The following is a 20,132-nucleotide window of genomic DNA, read 5'->3' on the forward strand; positions in this document are numbered from 1 at the left end:
TTGAATTAATGTTTGTTGTCATATTGTATGAACTCATTACCCTAAAAGTGTCTTTTGTTATACAGCTTTTAAATGTGTTTGAGTTACTAGTTGGGATGCTCAAAACGATCGGCCGGAGATCGCTATTGGCGGATAATCACATTTAATGACTTAATCGGTACTCTCTTATCCGGCCGATCTCATGAACCGATTGCAAGCGTTTGTTTATGAGTTTACTAGTACAGGAAGAGGTGACGAGAGTAAGTGAACAAGAGAACAGATTGAGAGAGGCACAGTGGTGTTCTAAGTATTTCATTGGTTAGGTTAACTTCTTATGCATCAATTATGCGCTTCAAACTTTTTTTTGATTGAGACATGTTGAATTCTTCCATCATTTGCAGAGTCTAAATTGCATTGTTAATCATTTCCTACCATTTTTTAAAGTCTGTTTTATCTATTATTTTCTGTAAAACTTCTGACCATCACATGTTCACACCAAATAGACGTTTTTAAGGGATTATATGCAGCATCTTTAATTTATTCTCTTAGGTAAGGTGAGATCTCCACGCAAGTATTATTCCTGGAGGGAAAATTAGTTTTTTTTTTTTTTTGCGAAGCATCAGAATCTGTACTTGGTCTACACTGTAGAATCTGTTGATCACCATGACAAGGAATTGGTACTCAGCATCAGCTACAAAAATTCTGATCGAAGCATCTCTAGTTACTAGACCTCCTATGAAGGTGCGCACCTCACGTTGTCTGGCAAGCAGTAGAGTTTTTTTCATCGCAGTGCATATGTTGTTTTGAAAGAGTCTGCAGTAGTTATGCTTTGGCTACTAAAAAATCGTTTTGCTAGGCAACTTCCAAAAGCAGGGGAAAGTATTGGACACTGAAATGCATGCAGCCAGTTTGACCGCTATGGTAATTCAATACAGATAACTCAAAACTCTTTTGTGAGAGAGGAAATATGATTCTGCTTCTGTCAAAACGATCAATGACCTCTGGCCCTACCCATTTTAGGAAAAGAATTCCAGTTTAAGCCCCGCCCCTTTTAATATGAACTTTATCATTTCCAGTAATTTGTTCCCAGTCGAGTAAATTAAATCCTATATATTGTATAAATCTGGTGATCAGATTAAATCAATTATAATTACGGTAATTTAAATCAATTCAATTGGGTATATGCCGAGCTAGTGTTGTTCCCATACTGATAAACTTCCGGTGACCTGTTATTGTGAGGTTTTTTTTTTTTCCATTTTATACAGTTCCTTTTACAGAATCGATGTTGTAATGTAATAAAAATACAATCAGTTAAATAAACTTTGGCATTCATTTAATTGCTCAAGCATAAAACAAGACAAGACTTTATATCGGATATCACTCAGCCAGTGGAGATCGCTGATTTTTAAAGAAAACAGACCTTAAACACGACGATTTTGCTATGGCATACAGTCCACCGGAAGCGATTAACCCAGGTTACTGGCAAATTAAAAGTCCTATTAGCATGCTTCGGCATATACCCTATTAATTTATTCCAACTATTATTAGAACCATTATTATATTTTAATTCCTTTGAAATAATTAGATTATTTTTTTGAATAAAGTATTGTCTTTCCCAGTGATGGGTTGCAGCTGGAAGGGCATACGCTGCGTAAAATATATGCTGGACAAGTTGGCGCTTCATTCCGCTGTGGAGACCTCAGATTAATAAAGGGACTAAGCTGAAAATGAATAAATAAAGTATTAATTATATTATATTATATTATATTAAATTATATTACATTATAATTAATAAACTATCATTATAAGCATTTATATTCTTTTTGGGTTTTGTAATTTTAATAAAATTACAAAGTTAGAAAGAAATATACACACAATTAGGAAAAGTCAGGGTTTCATAGTTATATGTGTATCTTAAAGTTATTAAATTACAAAATTGAAGTACAGTCAAAATGACTGCCTCAATAGTTCTAGTGTTAAGATCTGTTCATTACAAAGCTATGTGCACACTGTACTATTCTTAATTGTGAGCCCGCACATGTGGGGAACCCACAGAACAGAAAAACAATTGATTTACACAGATCAAAAGTAGCCCAATTCCACAGGAAAACTATTACAACACTATTTAAAATCTCTGATTTCCTAAGTCTCTTCTTTGCGGCATATTTCCAGTTTCTGCATGAAAGCGCCTTCTTGTCTTTGGAAGAGATTTACTACTTATCACAGAGCTCTTCTTCCCTGACAAGATGTGCATAACAAATCACAACTTTTAATAAATAACAATTTCGATTTATCATGCAGACCTACAGTAGTTGATGATGACATCTAGTGATCTGATCTTAAATTGCGCATGTACTGTTTTCATGTACTGAGTAAAATGAAACAGTATTTTAAAATAGTAGATGAGAAGAATCTGGATGACCTACTACTTCTGTCGAAATTGTGAAGTGTGCCTCTAATGGACACTATCCCATGAGGCCATAGGATGTTGCAACACAAATGATGCTTGTAGGTCATGTGAAAATGGCAACTTGGCTATGTACATCTGCATTTTCATTCATGCTACCCATATAAAATTCAAAGGTAGTATCTACTCAGAGTGTGTGATTTTGGTGTGTTTGAAGCAAGTGTGTGTAATTGTTACTGGATTGATACAGCATAATCAGGTTTTGTGCACATTGTTGAATGTGAAGATGCTGGAGGACTGTGCATCAGAAATATCTGACAATCGCAAAAAATTTCATCTGAGGTGAAATTTGATCACAAGGTTGATTAATTGACTGTCAGTGAACGTGTCAAAGTAGAGATCGAAGAGTACAGATTTTGGCCTAGGATCAGAGAAATCGTTTAGGATTTGCAAACGTCTTCTCAGACAGCCAAATTGTGGCAGTGTGCACCTGGCTTAAAATATCACAGGTTAAGTTTAGAATATTCACAAACACTTCATTGTTTCAAAGTTTAATTAATGTATGTCATTCTCCGAACACTGTGACCTGAATACATTTGAGCAAAAAAGAAAATGGCGTAATCTCACAATTAAAAAATATAATGATTATTTTCTCAAAAAAAATCTGGATTGTTGTAACCAATTGTTCGGTCAAACATGGACAAACTAAAAGTTGGGTTAATTTAAATTGAAGTTAAATTTAGATGACACTTGTTAATTCAACAGTTGTGTTTGTCCACGTTTCTCCCAACAGAGAGCACAACCAATATTTTTAGAGTGTTTTACAGCGCTCAGCATAATTGAGTACACCCTATTTTGAAAATGAATATTACCCTAGTGAACAGGCAGAGTATTTTGGAGCATTTAAACAAAACAGATTTATTAAATGAATATATTTATTAAAATAATATTTTAGTCACCAAACATAAATTACAACCTTCAAAATTTCAACAAAAAAATTCAACATTCTTTTGTTTCTCTTGATATTTCCTTTTTTTGTTTGTATTTAATATTTTTCTATAACATAAATTTGGGTGTACTAGTTTTTGAACCGTTATTGTAAGTTATTTTGTTAGATAGACTTCAGATTTGGCTTCAGTACTGACTAATCTAATATATATGCACAAATATAATATTGTATAGCGTCCTATTATAAATATGAATTTAAAAGAGAGATTTGTTAGGGGTGTACTTATATGCTGAGCACTGTATATATACTCCATATTATATATACAATATTGGTTTATTCTTCAGTTATAATTAGTATTCTTTAATAATATTTTGCTGTAAATGTGTCTTAGACTTGTTTTTGTTTTATGTCTTGTAGATCATTGGTTGCTGTGTTTCCATACTAGTGCTGAGCTCAGCTCTGCCTGTGATGTCCCGAACACTCGGTAAGGTTCTCCAGACCTGCATGTGTATATAATTCTACTTTTGCATCTATGCATTTCTTAAGCTTTCTATAAACATGCCATTTGATGTTCGTTTCTTTTTGGCTACCACTACTTTTTTATGCATTCTCTAGCTGCTCTGACACACACACTCACCGGTAAACTAATTTCAGCTATTGGGATTTAACAAGTTGCATTCCAGCAGGATTTGCCATAGAGATTTATACAAGAATGGAGTAAGAAAAAAAGACAGACGAGCAGCCATCACAATAGCTGCAATAAACAACATGGCAAGCTACAGACACAGCTGTTCAAATAGCATTGTGTGCGAGTGAGTGAGTACAGTGACTCATTGGGAGCTTCAGAAAAATATCAACATTTCTGCTGAGCTGAATAGATGAAAGGCGAGGTTGCATGTTGTTGTTGTTTTTTACTTTTTTTTTTATCAAAGAAATTCAACTTTGTTCACGAAAAGTCTTAAGCAGACCAATTGAAACACATTTACTCTCAAATCCTCTAAACATCCATGTGTCTCCATGAAGTTCTGCAGAAGAGTGAACAGGTTTAACTATACTTGTCAATGATGTTCTTACTATCTCGCCTATAAAACAGCCAAATGTTGTGTGTAGATGTAAAGGTACAAATCTCATTAACTTGATTTTAAAACGGTGGAACTCTTTGAGATGTCCACATTATATATTGAAGTGTGTGTGTGTGTGTGTGTGTGTGTGTGTGTGTGTGTGTGTGTGTGTGTGTGTGTGTGTGTGTGTGTACATAGTCCGCAGGAGCCTGTTAAAAATGTGGGAAAGGCAAACTGACGTGTGACAGTGCTGACTTTTACATAGATAGTTAACTTTTATCTTAACCCTTTGTTTTTTTATATATATATATATATATATATATATATATATATATATATATATATATATATATATATATATATATATATATATATATATATATATATGAGTATAGAGTTTTTTTATAGAGATTTTTTTATCCCGAAGAGGAGTCGGTTACTTATTTTTATTTAATTTATCAAATAAGTACATGGGGGCTCCTGTGGGGAACAACAAAAAATACTTTTGACATTCACTTACCGGCCACTTTATTAGGTACACCTGTCCAACTGCTTGTTAAAGCAAATTTCTAATCGGCTAATTACATGGCAGCAACTCAGTGCATTTAGACATGTAGACATGTAAAAGAAGATCTGCTGCAGTTCAAACTGAGCTTTAGAATGGGGAAGGATGGTAATTTAAGTGACTTTGAGCAAGGCATGGTTGTTTGTGCCAGAAGGGCTGGTCTGGGTATTTGAGAAACTGCTGATCTACTGGGATTTTCACGCACAGCCATCTCTAGGGTTTACAGAGAATTGTCAGAAAAAGAGAAAATATTCAGTGAGCGGCAGTTCTGTGTGCACAAATGCCTTGTTGATGTCAGAGGAGAATGGCCAGACTGGTTTCAGCTGGTAGAAAGGCAACAGTAACTCAAATAACCGAGTTACAACCGAGGTATGCAGAAGAGCATCTCTGAATGCACAACACTTTCATCCTCGAGGCGGATGGGCTACAGCAGCAGATGAGCACTAAGTGCCACTCCTGTCAGCTAAGAACAGGAAACTGAGGCTACAATTTGCACAGGCTCTCCAAAATTCAACATTTAGATGGTAGGGTCAGAATTTGGCATCAACAACATTAAGGCATGGATCCTTGTGTCAACGGTTCAGGCTGGTGGTTGTGTAATAGTGTTAGGGATATTTGCTTGGCACACTTTGGGCACATTAGTACCAATTGAGCATTGTGTCAACGCCACAGCCTTCCTATTGTTGCTGACCATGTCTATTCCTTTATGACTACAGTTTAACCGTCTTTTGATGGCTGCTTCCAGCAGGATAAAGGCTGATTTATACTTCTGCGTCAAGCGCACGCGTATGCTACGGCGCAGCCTACGCGTTGACGCATAGCCCTACGCCGTGGCTAATGTAAATGTAACTACACGTAGCTCTAAGATTGGTCGGCTTGGTTGCGCTGACGAGTCTGGGCGGTACAAGCTCGATAGAGCGATTGTTTACAAATGTGGAGTCCTGTGAAGGAGCTCCGGATGGAAATTTTTGTTTTGTGTTTACATCATAGTTAAAGTTGTTGCACGTCCGCCGGTTCCTGCCTCAAAATGAGCGAGTTTGAGCCACTTGTAAATTCAGGAAGCGTTCAGAAAAGAAAAAAAAACACCAGTGAAGAAACTCGACACAGAGGAACATTAACACCTCACTGCCAACTAGCGTTTCGGAAGTGTTAATGCAGACCAACAGAGACAGTGCGCAGAAGTATAAATGCACAGATACGCGGGTTGCATGCGCCATGGGTCACGCCGATTACTTGACGCAGAAGTATAAACCAGGCCTAACGCACCTGTCATAAAGCGCAAATTATCTCAGCACCTTTGGGATGTTGTGGAACGGGAGATTCGCATCATGGATGTGCAGCTGACAAATCTAAAACTGCTTAATGCTATCATGTCAATATGGACCAAAATCTCTGAGGAATATTTCCAGTACATTGTTGAAACTGTGCCATGAAGGATTAATATAGTTTTGGCAAAATGAGCAAACACTATATTGGTAAGGTGTACCTAATAAAGAGCACTTCAAAAATAACTTGGTTCACTTAATACAAATTGTCAAAACAGAGAGCATGGTAAACAGGAAAAAAGCCAAATCAATGAAGAATTTGGATTGTGCTGTAAAAACCATTGGAATTACTGTTTATATCAAGTCTGAATTTCACTGTTGATTAGTTCATTTATTACCCTATATTATAACCATAAATTCAGTACTGTAGAAGCCAATCATTTCCTAATTCTGCTCAAATCTGTGTTGATTTGAAGAAATTCTGTCAATATACACATCATGGCAGATAAATATCCATAGCAGTCGATTATTAAACAGTTGAGAAAGAAATGGTATGTGTATCATTGATTAGCTGTTATGGCAGTACTGAAATTGCTCGTTGTTCTCATTAGCTAGTCGTTAATTCCAGAAAAGCTTAATGTTTGATAAAATCTGATTTCTCATTTTGAAGTTTATTTTCACCTTGGCATTAGACATTAGATTAAGTCAAGCTTTTCAATATGTCAGCAAGTTATAGATTTAAAGAATAGAAGTCTCTTCTATTGGGCTTTTTCAGTAATCGGTGGACCATTTTTGAAGCTGGTTGGTCAGTCTGAAAACTCAAACTTCAAAAATAAAAAGTTTAAAGCACGTCAAACTTTGGATACATATGTCTATTTAAAAACATGACCCTTTTTTACCACTTTCAACTCATGCTTTTCTGATGATGCTTTGGATTTTGAATGGGAAAGAGTGAAGTTGTTTTAAGTTCTCCTCAAGAGTCAGCCTGTTGTGCATTATGTTTTATTTAGAGGTAGTCCAGAAAAAGGTTGAGTTATAATGGTATTTAAAGAAGTGCCCAAAATCAGGACAACGTGAGGAGGAAAAAGAGAATGTAGGCAGATTGTTCTGTCCTGAAGCACAAAGCTAATTTTCCAGCAATTAAAAGTTTGTCATTTATAGTTTGAAAAGGCTAAATGATTGTTAAACAATAATTTGTGTTTATTTTGTAAAAGCTTTTGCAATCTTTATGGGGAAACAGATTTGACTATTTATTACAAACATAAATGATTTCTGTAGTACATAAAAAAAAATTGAAATAATCTTTTTTCAAGAAAGTAAATCACAAAATGTTTTTCCTACACTGAAAAAAAGTGATGACTTTATATAATGTAAATAATCCTGTCACATTTGAAGTGATCAGTTGACTAAAAAAAGTGAGTGAATCCATTGCCTTAAAATGAAGTAAATAAACTATGTGCTTAATTATTAAATTGAGGTAAGTCAACTTAACAGTTGTTATTTACAACAGCTTTACAGTGTAAAAAATGCCGGTTTCCAACTCAAATCGATTAAGTTAACTTGATCATTTTAACAAATGACAACTAACAACAACAAATAAAAAGTGGATTGAACATAACAGTTTTGCCCAAAAAACCCTAAACAAGTGTGTTGTTTTAACTCATTTACATAAGTTGTTTGAACAAGCAGTGAAAGTTTTTTTTTTATTATGCAGATATTCACACTTTAACATGTTATTTTTGTAGGTTTGCATCCAAATCTGAAGTGAGAGATAGGAGTTGTGTTCATTTATATCTGGTTGAGTTTTCAGTATGTTTAATTTTTGCAACTTGGCAACACAATACTCAAATTTCAGATTTTTATGCTGCATCTCATTTACATGTGCACATGCCATGTATCATTTAGTTGTATTAAACAGCAGTGGCCACTTGTCAGTTTTATTTCAGTAAAAAAAACATTGGGACAATAAACAAACTTCATTCTAATTGAAAAATGGCAGCAGATAAATGTCAGGCTTTGTTATCGCTGATGTGAGAACAAGATACATTATCATTTTGTATAATCTGATGAAGCTGTACTTCTTTAAGTGCCTTTCAGATTCCAATTTTGATCATGCCTTCATCGTGAATCTTGTTCTTTCACTTTTTTCTTTCCAGTCGTACACCTTTACACTTTCTTCACAATCCTTTTCTATTTATAAAAAATAACAGCAAATGTAAAATTGAAAAGCCTTAAAACAAACAAATGAATGGATGTTTTTGATACACATGTCACATAAAACTACCTGTAAATCCATCCACATATTTTTGGGATATTAAATAAACAAAATTCCTAATATTGTTGTATTTATTTATTTGGTAAATGATTAGTTAACTTATTTGCTATTATTGTTTATGGTTTGCTTTTGGACTATAGCCCCTGGCACATTCTTTGTAAAACTTGCCTCTGATTATGTTACTGGAAGCACATTGTGCATTTATCCTGATAACTTTAAATAACCATGCCAAAAAAATCCTAGGGGGAAATCAGTATAAAACATGACTATAAAATAAAAATAAATTAACATTCTGGAAGCAACATTACCTTTCTCGAAGATTATTATAAGAATGGGCATATAATATACATAATATATATATATATATACATTATATATATATATATATATATATATATATATATATATATATATATATATATATATATATATATATATATATATATATATATATATATATAAATATAAAGTTGAAGTCAGAATTATTAGCCTTCCTTTGAATTTATTTTATTTTGAATGAAATTTTTATTTTTTTATATTTCCCAAATGATGTTTAACAGAGCAAGGAAATTTTCACAGTATGTCTGATAATATTTTTTCTTCTGGAGAAAGTTTTATTTGTTTTATTTTGGCAAGAATAAAAGCAGTTTTAAATTTTTTTAAACACCATTTTAAGGTCAAAATTATTAGCCCCTATAGGCTATATTTTTTATAGTCTACAGAACAAACCACTGTTATACAATAACTTGCCTAATTACCATAACCTGCATAGTTAACCTAATTAACCTAGTTAAGCCTTTAAATGTCACTTTAAGCCGTATCGAAGTGTCTTGAAAAATATTTAGTCTAATATTATTTTCTGTCATCATGGCAAAGATAAAATAAATCAGTTATTAAAGATGAGTTATTAAAACTATTATGTTTAGAAATGTGTTAAAAAAATCTGCTCTCCGTTAAACAGAAATTGGGGAAAAATAAACAGGGGAGCTATATACAGTATGTACTCATATATGAACTTCAAGGCAAATGTTTGAAATATCAAACAAATATTAATCAGATATAAAACCCTAATGATTAACTTAAATATTCCTAAACAAAATTTTAAATTTAAACATTGAACCCTTCTACTTTCTCATCATGCTGTTATTCATATTTCTGCCTGTATCCCCATGGCAACGTGTAGGATTGCTCTCATCCAAATCATTGGGGAAAAAAAAAAAAAAAAAAATATATATATATATATATATATATATATATATATATATATATATATATATATATATATATATATATATATATATATATATATATCGTCAAATTGCACAGTTTTAAATGTATGGTCTGTACTTCTGTGAGGCAGCTTTTTTGTTGAGATAGGGATAGTCATCTTTAAGCTCAAAAACTGACCCTTTTTGTGTGTGCCGTTTTGTATTTTTCAGGAATAACAAGGTTTGATCTCCTGGGTGATTTTGGACGATTTAACTGGCTTGGGAATTTTTACATCGTACTTTCGTACAATCTTCTGTTTGCTGTGGTGACCACATTGTGTCTGGTCCGAAAATTCACATCTGCCGTGCGAGAAGAACTTCTCAAAGCCCTCGGTAATACTCCATTCAATTAGCACTTATTTCTTTCTGCACTGCATGCTCATGCCTTTGTGTGTATTTAACTGAAGCAATCCACAGTAGTTAAATCAATGTATACTGATGATGGGGCATATACAGTTGAAGTCAGAATTATTAGCCCCGCTGAATTATTAGCCCCTCTATATATTTTTTCCACAGTTTCTGTTTAACAGAGAGAAGATTTTTTCAACACATTTCTAAACATAATAGTCTTAATAACTCATTTCTAATAACTGATTTATTGTATCTTTGCCATAATAACAGCACAAAATATTTGACTATTATTCAGCTTAAAGTGCAATTAAAAGGCATAACTAGATTAATTAGGCAAATTAGGGTAATTAGGCAAGTCATTTTATAGCGATGGTTTGTTCTGTAAACAAACTAAAAATATATAGCTTAAGGTAGCTAATATTAACCTTAAAATAGTTTTTAAAAAATTAAAAACTGCATTTATTCTAGATGAAATAAAACAAACAAGAGTTTCTCTAGAAGAAAAAATATTATAGGAAATAATGTGAAAGTTTCCTTCCTCTCTTATACATCATTTGGGAAATATTTGAAGAAGAAAAAAAAGGAGGGCTAATAATTTTGACTTCGACTGTACATTTAAATGCTGTAATTGTGAGGTTTTAAAAGCCAATCTGTAAGCCCAAATGTTTCAAGTTTTTACCTCCTCGCTTTCAGGTCTGGATAAATTGAATCTGTCAACCAGCACGACGGATGCAGAGTCAGGGAAACATGTCGTCAACGGACATCAGAAAACTTTGTGAGGGGAAACGAATCATCCAGATATTCTGAAGCAAACATGTGTATGTGAATACAGTTGGCTTTTTCATTTTGAAATCCAGTCATGAAGCATTAAATATTAAATGGACAATAATTAGAGAAAGAAGTGTTTAGACTCGCTTAGAGTCGCCTGATGTGAATATACCCATCTCCTCATCCGAGCAGTCATATCTCTACTGTATATACCACTGTCCATCATTCATCACTTGACTTTAGTTAGCTTGGAAATACTTTCACATTATGAGGTAAGACAATGTTTTTTCTTACTGACCTGCACACCTAAATGCCTCTAGACCAGTGGTTCTCAAACTTTTTTCACCAAGTACCACCTTAGAAAAAAATCGTCTCTCCAAGTACCACCTTACGACGCTATTTTTTTAACCAGTATTAAAAAATAGCGTTGTAGGCCTAATTAAGCAGCTACAGGTGTGCACAGTTTAAAAACGATGCAGATTACTTCCTACTATTAAGAATATGTATTATTGTCAGTCACTTTAAACATTTTAAATAGTCTGAACATTAACTGTGCTTGCAGATAAAAAAAAAGTTTTAGTAAAATGTGCTTTTAAAAGTTCATTAAAAAATGGCGCTGTTCTTAAAAAGTAAAAAGAAAACTGCTGTACTTAAATCTAAAGTATTCAATGTAGCCTATTCATCAAAAGCTGGAAATGCTGCTTGGACCTTATAAATATAGGCTATATGTCATATTCCTACACTTTCAGACAAATCTTGAAATATATGTTAAATGTACATATGACAGGGTTCATACAGGCACAGCCTAATGAAAATCAATTCCAGCACCTATTTTTTTTTTCAAGACTGACATGCTATGTATTGAAGACCTGAAATGTATTCTCAGCAACCCATAAAACATTGCATAGGAATAGATACAAATAAAAAACATTAAAAATAATATTTATTAATCATATATTAATAATATAATAAACCTGCACTAAATGCTTGTGAAATCTTTTTTGTACTCAAGTAAAAATACTATTACACTGCTAAAATAACAACATTTTTAGTAAATAATGCTAATATTTGGTAAAAGTACAAAGTACTCTTTTAAAAAGTACTAGTTGGTTACTTTTGAATAAAAAAATCAGACTTTCATTATGAAATCACTTTTTTTAAGTGTAAACCTGATTTAATGGTTTGATTGCTTAAATCCCAAAGCTACGTGTATAGGAATATGCACTAACAAAGAAAGTATGGTCGATTTTTCCTTTCATGACAATTAATCTTTTTCAATAGCACTGGTAAAACTACCAAATAATCTTTAAGGCCATAGAGACACTTTTTGCCCATTTTTTAAAAAATATATTTTTAAGCTTTGAAAGGTTAAAGTATATGGTAAAAAGATTTTTATTTAGCCTTTTATTTACATATTTTACACTATTTTTCTTTACAATATGGCAAATTTGTTTCTTCAATAGCTGTACATCACATGTAGATTTTATTTTACACTTGATCTTAATCTAAAATAGAAACGTTAAAAAAATACAAGTACACTGTCAGTAAAAAATAAAGCAAATGACTTTATTTTACTTGAGGTATTTGAAATGTGACAACAATACATTTATCAAAGCAGTGCTTTAAGAGTCTTATTGTAAATTTTGATAAATAAACAATAAGTAACAATGGATTGCTTTGATCTGTAATGCTTTAAGACAGATCAGAATACAGCTAAATGTATAAATCACACATATACCTCATCCAGAAACATTTCCAGCATAATTCTTTTGTCGTAAAGAAACAAAAAAGCTCCACCTTTGCTAAAGTTTCACTTAACAACACAGCCAAATAAGAAGACCTTTAGCATTGTTATCGATCATGCATCAATCTATTTCTAAATACTTGATAACTTTGAATACTTTTGACTAAATTTAGTCAAGGAGCAAAGATAAATAATGTCTACTTTAATAGTGGAAAGATCGCGATTGTATTCTATCTGAGCACACAGGCGATCATGAGAGGACTTGCAGTTCATTTGAAAAAAGCATATTTAAGAGCTCGCATATCTGTTTTAGTGATTTGCGTACATGAATGCGCTCTCGTGTTAAAATAAAGCACTCGCCGCATTTGCAGAAATGAGTAATTGCGCAATACCTTCATTCCCGCGCCGCCATTCAGACTGTGTTTAGAGGAGTGACAGGTCAGAGTCGAGTCGACTGGCTGTCGGAGAGCGAAACGTGTTTGTAGATCATCAAAAAGGCAGGAAATATGTCCGCGGTTTAATTACTCTGCTAGACATCTCTATAGTGAAAACATCCGAGAAGCATTAATCCAACAAAACATTTGTTTTTAAGTAGTTTTTTCTGTCTGCAACACAGAAAGCATTTGTCCCGCCCTTACGTTTTACGCAACTAGACAAGGTCGACTGTGATTGGCTACTTTTCATGTCAGTCAAATCACGCTTCAGAATCAATTCTTAAACTTCGGAAACTGATATAGCAGCTTATGACACAATGCACTAAAATAAACACTCTAAGCACAGCGCTGTGATCCTACACTTCACAAAACAGCCAATGCTGATCACATCGATGTTATATTACACATTTGAGGATTAAAAGTGTTAATTGTTTCTTTCATTATTCAGCGATTCCTCCGCGTACCACTAGGAGGAAGCCCGCGTACCACTAGTGGTACGCGTACCACAGTTTGAGAACCACTGCTCTAGACTGCACCCTTCAATGGGAACTACTGGTATCATTATTCTTCACAATAAGCATTATCCTATATAATTTTCTCTAGTTTGGGAAATATTAAGCTGTTGGCCAAGCTGATCATTTTATGTGCAATGAAGTATGCAGTAGTCTCAATTAGGGCATATAATCTTTCTCCAAAATATTTTTGTTGACATTTTGTGCCCTCTTTAATCAGTATTTACTCGTTATGTGAAACACATTTAGGCCATAAGGGCCTAAAATAATACATAAAAAAAACTGGAGACATCTTTAATAAATGTGATGTCAAAAACCAAACCAAAATTGTAATCTAGAAAAGGGATTTTTTGCAGTGAAACGTGCTGTATGTAAACTCAAGTTAAGTTACAAATGTTCAATTGCCAAATTGACCAAATGAGACTCAAAACAAAACATCTTCAAGATAAAATGACCTGTAAATATTTCAAATATTCCGATCCATAGCCATCGAATTTCATGCTTGAATTTCCAAGTGTAAAATACGTTTTATATCTGGAAACTTGTCTGCCATTGAATATGTTTACATTGTTACAATGAAGAGAATTCTTATTTCGAAGTTGGTCAGTTACAAAAACGAGGAAGTATTATGATTTGATTCTCCTCATGCTTTACTGTGACAGTTCAGGTTTGTTGGATGTGACAGAATTAAGTAATGGGACTTGACATGGAAACTCCCCAAACATGTGCCTTACTCACAATATTGGCATATTCTGGGCAGCATTGGGATGTTATTAACCGTGGTGGCGCCTACCTGCCAAATGTCATGGGTAGGCAAGGTTCAAATGCTTAATATGTTATTGTGTTTACTTGAATTGGTTATGGCAGATTGTCATTGTTGTTAATATCACCTCACATGTTTTAAACACATTTAATGGATTGTAGAGTTCTGTCGTGAAATAGTTTAGTAAAGTCCACTTAATATTCGGGAAAAGGTGAGGCACAATCCTGGGATAAGCTTCCTGTTCCTGTTCTTAAATCTGCTGCTACTTCCTCCACAACCTTTTGATACTATGCTACGTGTACTACACAAACCTGGTTTTTCCCCTCAGTGGGAGAGCAGATAACCAGTAACGTACATCCTTAACCCTTGGTTATTGCTGCAGAGCTTGTTTGCCTTATTTCAGCCTTCAAATATCTAGTCTGTACCTCTAAGGAGATTACTATATCCACAAACATAGATATTTGTATGTTTTCCACTCAAAGTCATGCTATTGAATTACTGGTGTACGCAGATCAGAGGCTAAATCTGCTTTATGTAGGAACTTGTGTGTCGAGCCACATGGGTTCCAGTTTACACCTATTAAAGCTGAATGTGAAGTCAGCTGTCATTACGCATGTAGAAAGCAGCATGACTCGTTATTAAACGGGTCTCATTCGTCACTAGTAATGTCTCTTTTTACTTTTCATACTTCCAAATATTACATTGTTTAATGTACAATATAGTTTCCAAACATTCCCATCCTGAAGACAACTCCAACACCAAGAAAAAGAAACTTAGAAAACCGTTTAGGTCATTCCTGACATTTCTCTCTCTGAGTTTTAATGTAAAGCTATTTAGGATTCCTCCGTTTGGTCTTTAACTACAGCAAGCCTCATGGTAATGTAAATGATGTATATACAATATATTTGCTCTTTTTATTTTTGTAGGATGTAGATATGAAACAGGCTTTTGAGCCTCGTTCATACTATGTCGTTTTGTCGTCTCTCAGCATTTGTTTATTGTAAAACAACACAAAAACAAACAAAAAAAAATCACCTGTTGCCTTAAATAGGCTTATTTTGGGGCTTTGTTCTCCTGTTGTCCGCTATTGAGGAGACGAGCTGTGCATGTGATGTGTGAGACGTGCAAATGAGTGAAAGAGTGATTGTTAGTGCGTGTTCCTTTTTATTGACTGATTCACTGTGAATCCCTCGTGTGATTGTCTGTGATATGGCAAACCAAAACGACAGGGCGCATCTTTTAGAATCAACTGGCCAAAGGCAACAGAAAATATCAGGGCACTGATTTGGAATATTAATAGGATTCGCATGAGGGACGCTGAATTTAAAGGTCATTTAAAAATTGACACCTCAGTGGGTTCTGTGGTTCAATCCGATGTGTTATTTGCTGTTTTTATTGTCATGAGTTTAACAAAGTCAAATGTAAAAGAGAAGTTCTTCCTGTTGATTTGCACAGAATATTTTGTATGAGAATGTTTGGGAAATAAGTGTCATGTCAGTCATTTTGTCATTGAAGTAAACTTTTTTGTTTTTAAATGTTGTTTTTTCTGTTTGTGTGTGTATAAGTGTATCGAACTTGTAACGCCAGAAAATTTTGTGTCATTACCTATTTATCAATACTGTCTGTGGACGAAATGGAAAGATGCTAGTGTTTGGCTTTAATCAAATCGTTTTTTTTTTTGTTGTTGTCGTTTTTTTTGAGGGATGTTGCAGGGCCAGGCTTCACACCTGGTTCTTCTTTATGCAGCACGGGGACTGGAGTGTCAGTTGGTGTTTTGGGGTTACTCAAAATAGAGGCATTTGCGCTGATGTACTAGAATTAACTGTGAAAGAAAAAGAAGCCTAGTCATTCCACGTTCTGTTTTCTGCTTCAGGGGTTCATCTCTCTTTGACTTGGTGTGCACGACACCAAGAAGAGCTGTTTTTAGAAGATCTACAGAAATGTACTTTCAGTTCTTCTGTCTGTTTATCGGTGACAAACTAAAGTTGTCTGTCCAGACACCAAAACAGTGTCTGTTCATCCGCTTCTCTTCTTCAGCTCTAAGAGAAAGCTTAATTCTGTGTCCAGTGTGTTGTCTGTTTGATTCTTCTACATGTGTGAATGTACTTTCAGAATGTTCTCTCTTCCATTTGTAGTATACTTGCATATGTTTTGTGAAGAAAAACAATTCAGATTCTCTTTTGTTTATTTTGTAATTCACTTCAGTTTACAATAAAGTTTGTGACTTTTGACAGATTTCTTTGTGACTGTATCATGTCTTCTTTTCAGAGTCATGCTTTTAAAAAATATTTCAGCTAGTGTTTATTAGTATTTAGGGATGCCACGGTTCTCAATATAATATTGAACCGTACGGTACGACCTCCATAGTACAATACGCGCTTGTGAATTGCGGTTTTCTCGGTTTTGCATTTAAATAATTTACGTGCGTTTCATATCTCCCCGAATTGACTGTGTGTGCCTCTAAATCCATGAGCTGAGGTGAGGAAACTCCTCCCCGCGAGTAAATATCCAATCACTATGCTCTAAAGTTAGGGGGCGCTTGACCATCATTCCTCACTTTAACAGTGGAGTGAAGCGGCGGTGAAGTGAGGCTGAGGCAACAGTACAAGGAAGCGCCGGCGCTATGAGGCAACAGTACGAGAAAGCACCGGCGTCTTTCAAATCTGCAGTGTGAGGACATTTTTTGGTTTTGCTGGTAAGCATAATGCCAATAAAAGAAAAAACGGTGAACAAAAAATAACTGTGTGTAAGCATTGTATTACATCGTGACTGCACATCTGTCGCACCATCACCCAGCAATATCACTGTCTGAAGTTAATAAGAAGGTAATAAAGTCCTCCAAAAGGCAGTGTGGGTGTTTATTGCTAAAGATTTCCAGCCGTTTTCGGTGATTGGAGATGTGGGCTTTTGTCATTTTATAAAAGCACTCAATCCGCATTTTAATGTACAGTCTCACATTTTTTCAGCACAGAGATGATTAAGATGGTTTACTTATGTTTACTTAAGTACAAATATGTTTATTTGAAATGGCCAATTAATCTTTATTAAAAGGATTTTATGTGTTCGCCAGTTTGTACATGGGCTACTAGCAGCTGAGATTTCAGTGTTAATTTTTTTATACAATACACTAGGAACTAGTGTACTTTTCTTGGCTTTTAAGTAAAATAAAGTGAGTATTGAAATAAATCATTGTTATTTTTTTCTCCTTAACTTCTAACTGTTCCTATTGACTATAGAATTTTTTAGAAATCACACGTGACTCCATGAGAACCGAACCAAAAACCGTGTTAAAAAAAAAAACGAGGTATGTATTGAACCGTGGGCTAACAGTATTGTTGCATCCATAGTATTTACCCTTTATTTTTCAGACTACAAAAGGAGAAAATGAGTAGATAAACCAGCTTTACATTATTTAAAAAACACAGAAGGCTACCCTGCAACTTGTATTGTATTTTTCAGGTTTTGTGTGTTGGTATGATGGGGCTTGATGGAAAAACTAAGCAAAAAGTAGTGGCAGATTTGCAAACGGCAAACTGTGAAGACACTAGGGAGTGTAATGTTATATGTATTCACCGCGAACCGCACGGTGGTCATGGTTTAGTTTATGTGCTACATCAGGGGTGTCCACGCACGGTCTTGGAGAGCCAGTGACCTGCAAAGTTTTGTTTCAGCCCCAATCAGACACACTTGGGCTAGCTAATTAAGCTTTTACAAGGCAGTCTAGAAACTTCTATCCAGGTGTGTTTGAAGCAAGTTGGAGCTAAAATCTGCAGGACACTGGCCCTCCAGGACCGAGTTTGCACACCCCTGTGATCCATAGTCAAATACACACAGGCCAGATGTGCCAATCACTGGAGAAAGACCAAAGCAGTGCAAAAACCATTCACAAGGAATGTGTCTTAGCATCTGACAGCGCAAGTTAAAAAAAACTATAGAATACACAAGACTAGTCTCTAGTATAGTTTTGAATAGGAAAAAGTTTAACAGTCGATATGGTAAATAAAGCCCCGCCTAGTAGTACAAGATCCAATCATCAATGGCTACAGACTGACTTTTCTCTGGGCTCAGACCAGACATGTGCTTTAAAGAAAGTTTAGTGGTCAACAAACGCACTGGAATCTCAGCGAATACTTGCTTCACAGACATGAGAAATATGTTAAGATAAAGTTTGAAATCTGTGCTTTTAAATGAACCAAGTGCACTTGAAAACAAAAGGTTTCTGGGTTTGTAATCTATATGAAATGAACATGAGGTAGAGTCAAATGCACATCACAACTACTCAAACACACACAAACTTGTAAACAAAGAGTAACTTTCATTTCTGGAGGAGATTCCCTATCGAGATCAAGTTATGGATTACTTCACAAGACCAGCGCAATCTGATGAAGCATTATCCAGAGGATGATAATGTGTAGAACGGCCATAAATGAGTTTGATGTCATGGTCTTTTTTCTTTCGTGTGCGCATGCGCATTAGCTTGGGCACCCTAAAAAAATGCTGATTTTGTTTGATTCGGCCATCTGAAACTAAACGTATGAGAGCTGTTAATGATATTGGTGGTTCTAAATATGTAATACTGTAAACAGGGGTTTGCAGCGTTTGCCCTGCCTATGAGTTCTTCCAATAGGTCGACTAATTTGTAAATGACATTAATGTGCAGCACTACATGAAAAATTGAAATGTCTTCATCGTGAAACAGCATCATAAAAATGAGGCGCTTAAGTAGGAGACACTAAAAAAGATGCAAGTGCAGTCAGTCAAGCATGTCTGTCAACCGCATTCACATACAAAGACCAATATCAGATTCTGTCTCATCTCATGTGCACATTAGCCAGTCCCTCTTTATACACACACACACACTGATGTAAAGGGACATTTTTTATAAGAGATTCCAATTTTAAAGCTTACTGAATCTAAAATTTAGTATACAATTATTGTTTTTCTGTTGATTTAGGAGAGGTTTGGGCTCAACCTTTGTGTTAAGTTAAAACCAGGTTTAATACACTGACTCAAATAAAACACTTCACCCTGTTCTAAATCAAGAGAAAAAAAATCTAATAGGAATATGTTGCTTTTTTCCTGTTGTATCAAACCATGACCCCTAAACCCTATGTACAGACCCGTCTGTGTACTGTTACACCATTAGAAATAAAAGGGAAGTTACTGAAACAGCACAGGAGCCGGTAAAAATGCTCATTTTAGAAGAAAATTTCAGACTGCGGATCTGAAGTCTTCATTTGTAGGAGTTTCATTTTTAACACAAAGTTTATTGGATGAGAGTATAAAAATGATCATACATTGTGAGTTACTAAGGTTTCCTGTAGTCTCTAACTTACTGGTAGTTGTGCTAAAAGTTTAATACGTTATCATTAGTACAGTACTTTATCAACATAAGCTCTGCTTGTGTGAAACCTGATTAATGTTGCTTTATTTTTTGCATTGAACATTATAAAAATGAGCAGCTGTGCTTTAATTACCACATTGACAGTAATCGCAAACCTCAACTTTCACATCTGAACTATCATGGCACTGTGCTCTAGAATTAATTTGATTAACTAATTAGATGAACTTTGTCTAGTAAAGCTGCATCCTAAATATAATAGTTCATGAAAATCCTAACCTTGATGTATGACTTGCACAATTGAGTACACAAGCAGGCAAGTGTACTACTTTGGAAAATCATGAGAAACAATCCCTAGAAATCTCCAACAAGTACTGAAGAGTTCACAAAAAATATTCATCCACTTCTTCCTCTGTTGAATATATGAAACATAATATATTATACTATACC

The 20,132-nt window shown here is 34.5% G+C and overlaps 1 protein-coding gene across 3 annotated transcripts in view; it reads left to right on the forward strand.

Moving 5' to 3' along the window:
* lmbr1 (limb development membrane protein 1) overlaps positions 1–16,576 on the forward strand; it is a 59,013-nt gene extending 42,437 nt beyond the window's left edge. Inside the window, exons 15-18 of one of the 3 annotated variants that reach the window (XM_087259513.1) lie at positions 3,753–3,819; positions 9,941–10,102; positions 10,814–11,212; positions 13,596–16,576. In XM_087259513.1, the coding sequence (XP_087115639.1) occupies positions 3,753–3,819; positions 9,941–10,102; positions 10,814–10,899 (315 nt within the window). In that variant the 3' untranslated portion in view covers positions 10,900–11,212; positions 13,596–16,576. 3 annotated transcript variants of the gene reach the window in all.
* The last annotated feature ends 3,556 nt before the right edge of the window (positions 16,577–20,132 follow it).

The sequence above is a fragment of the Danio rerio genome, chromosome 7 (assembly GCF_052040795.2).
Source record: "Danio rerio strain M-AB ecotype USA chromosome 7, GRCz13ab, whole genome shotgun sequence".
In the NCBI taxonomy this organism is placed as follows: Eukaryota; Metazoa; Chordata; class Actinopteri; order Cypriniformes; family Danionidae; genus Danio; species Danio rerio.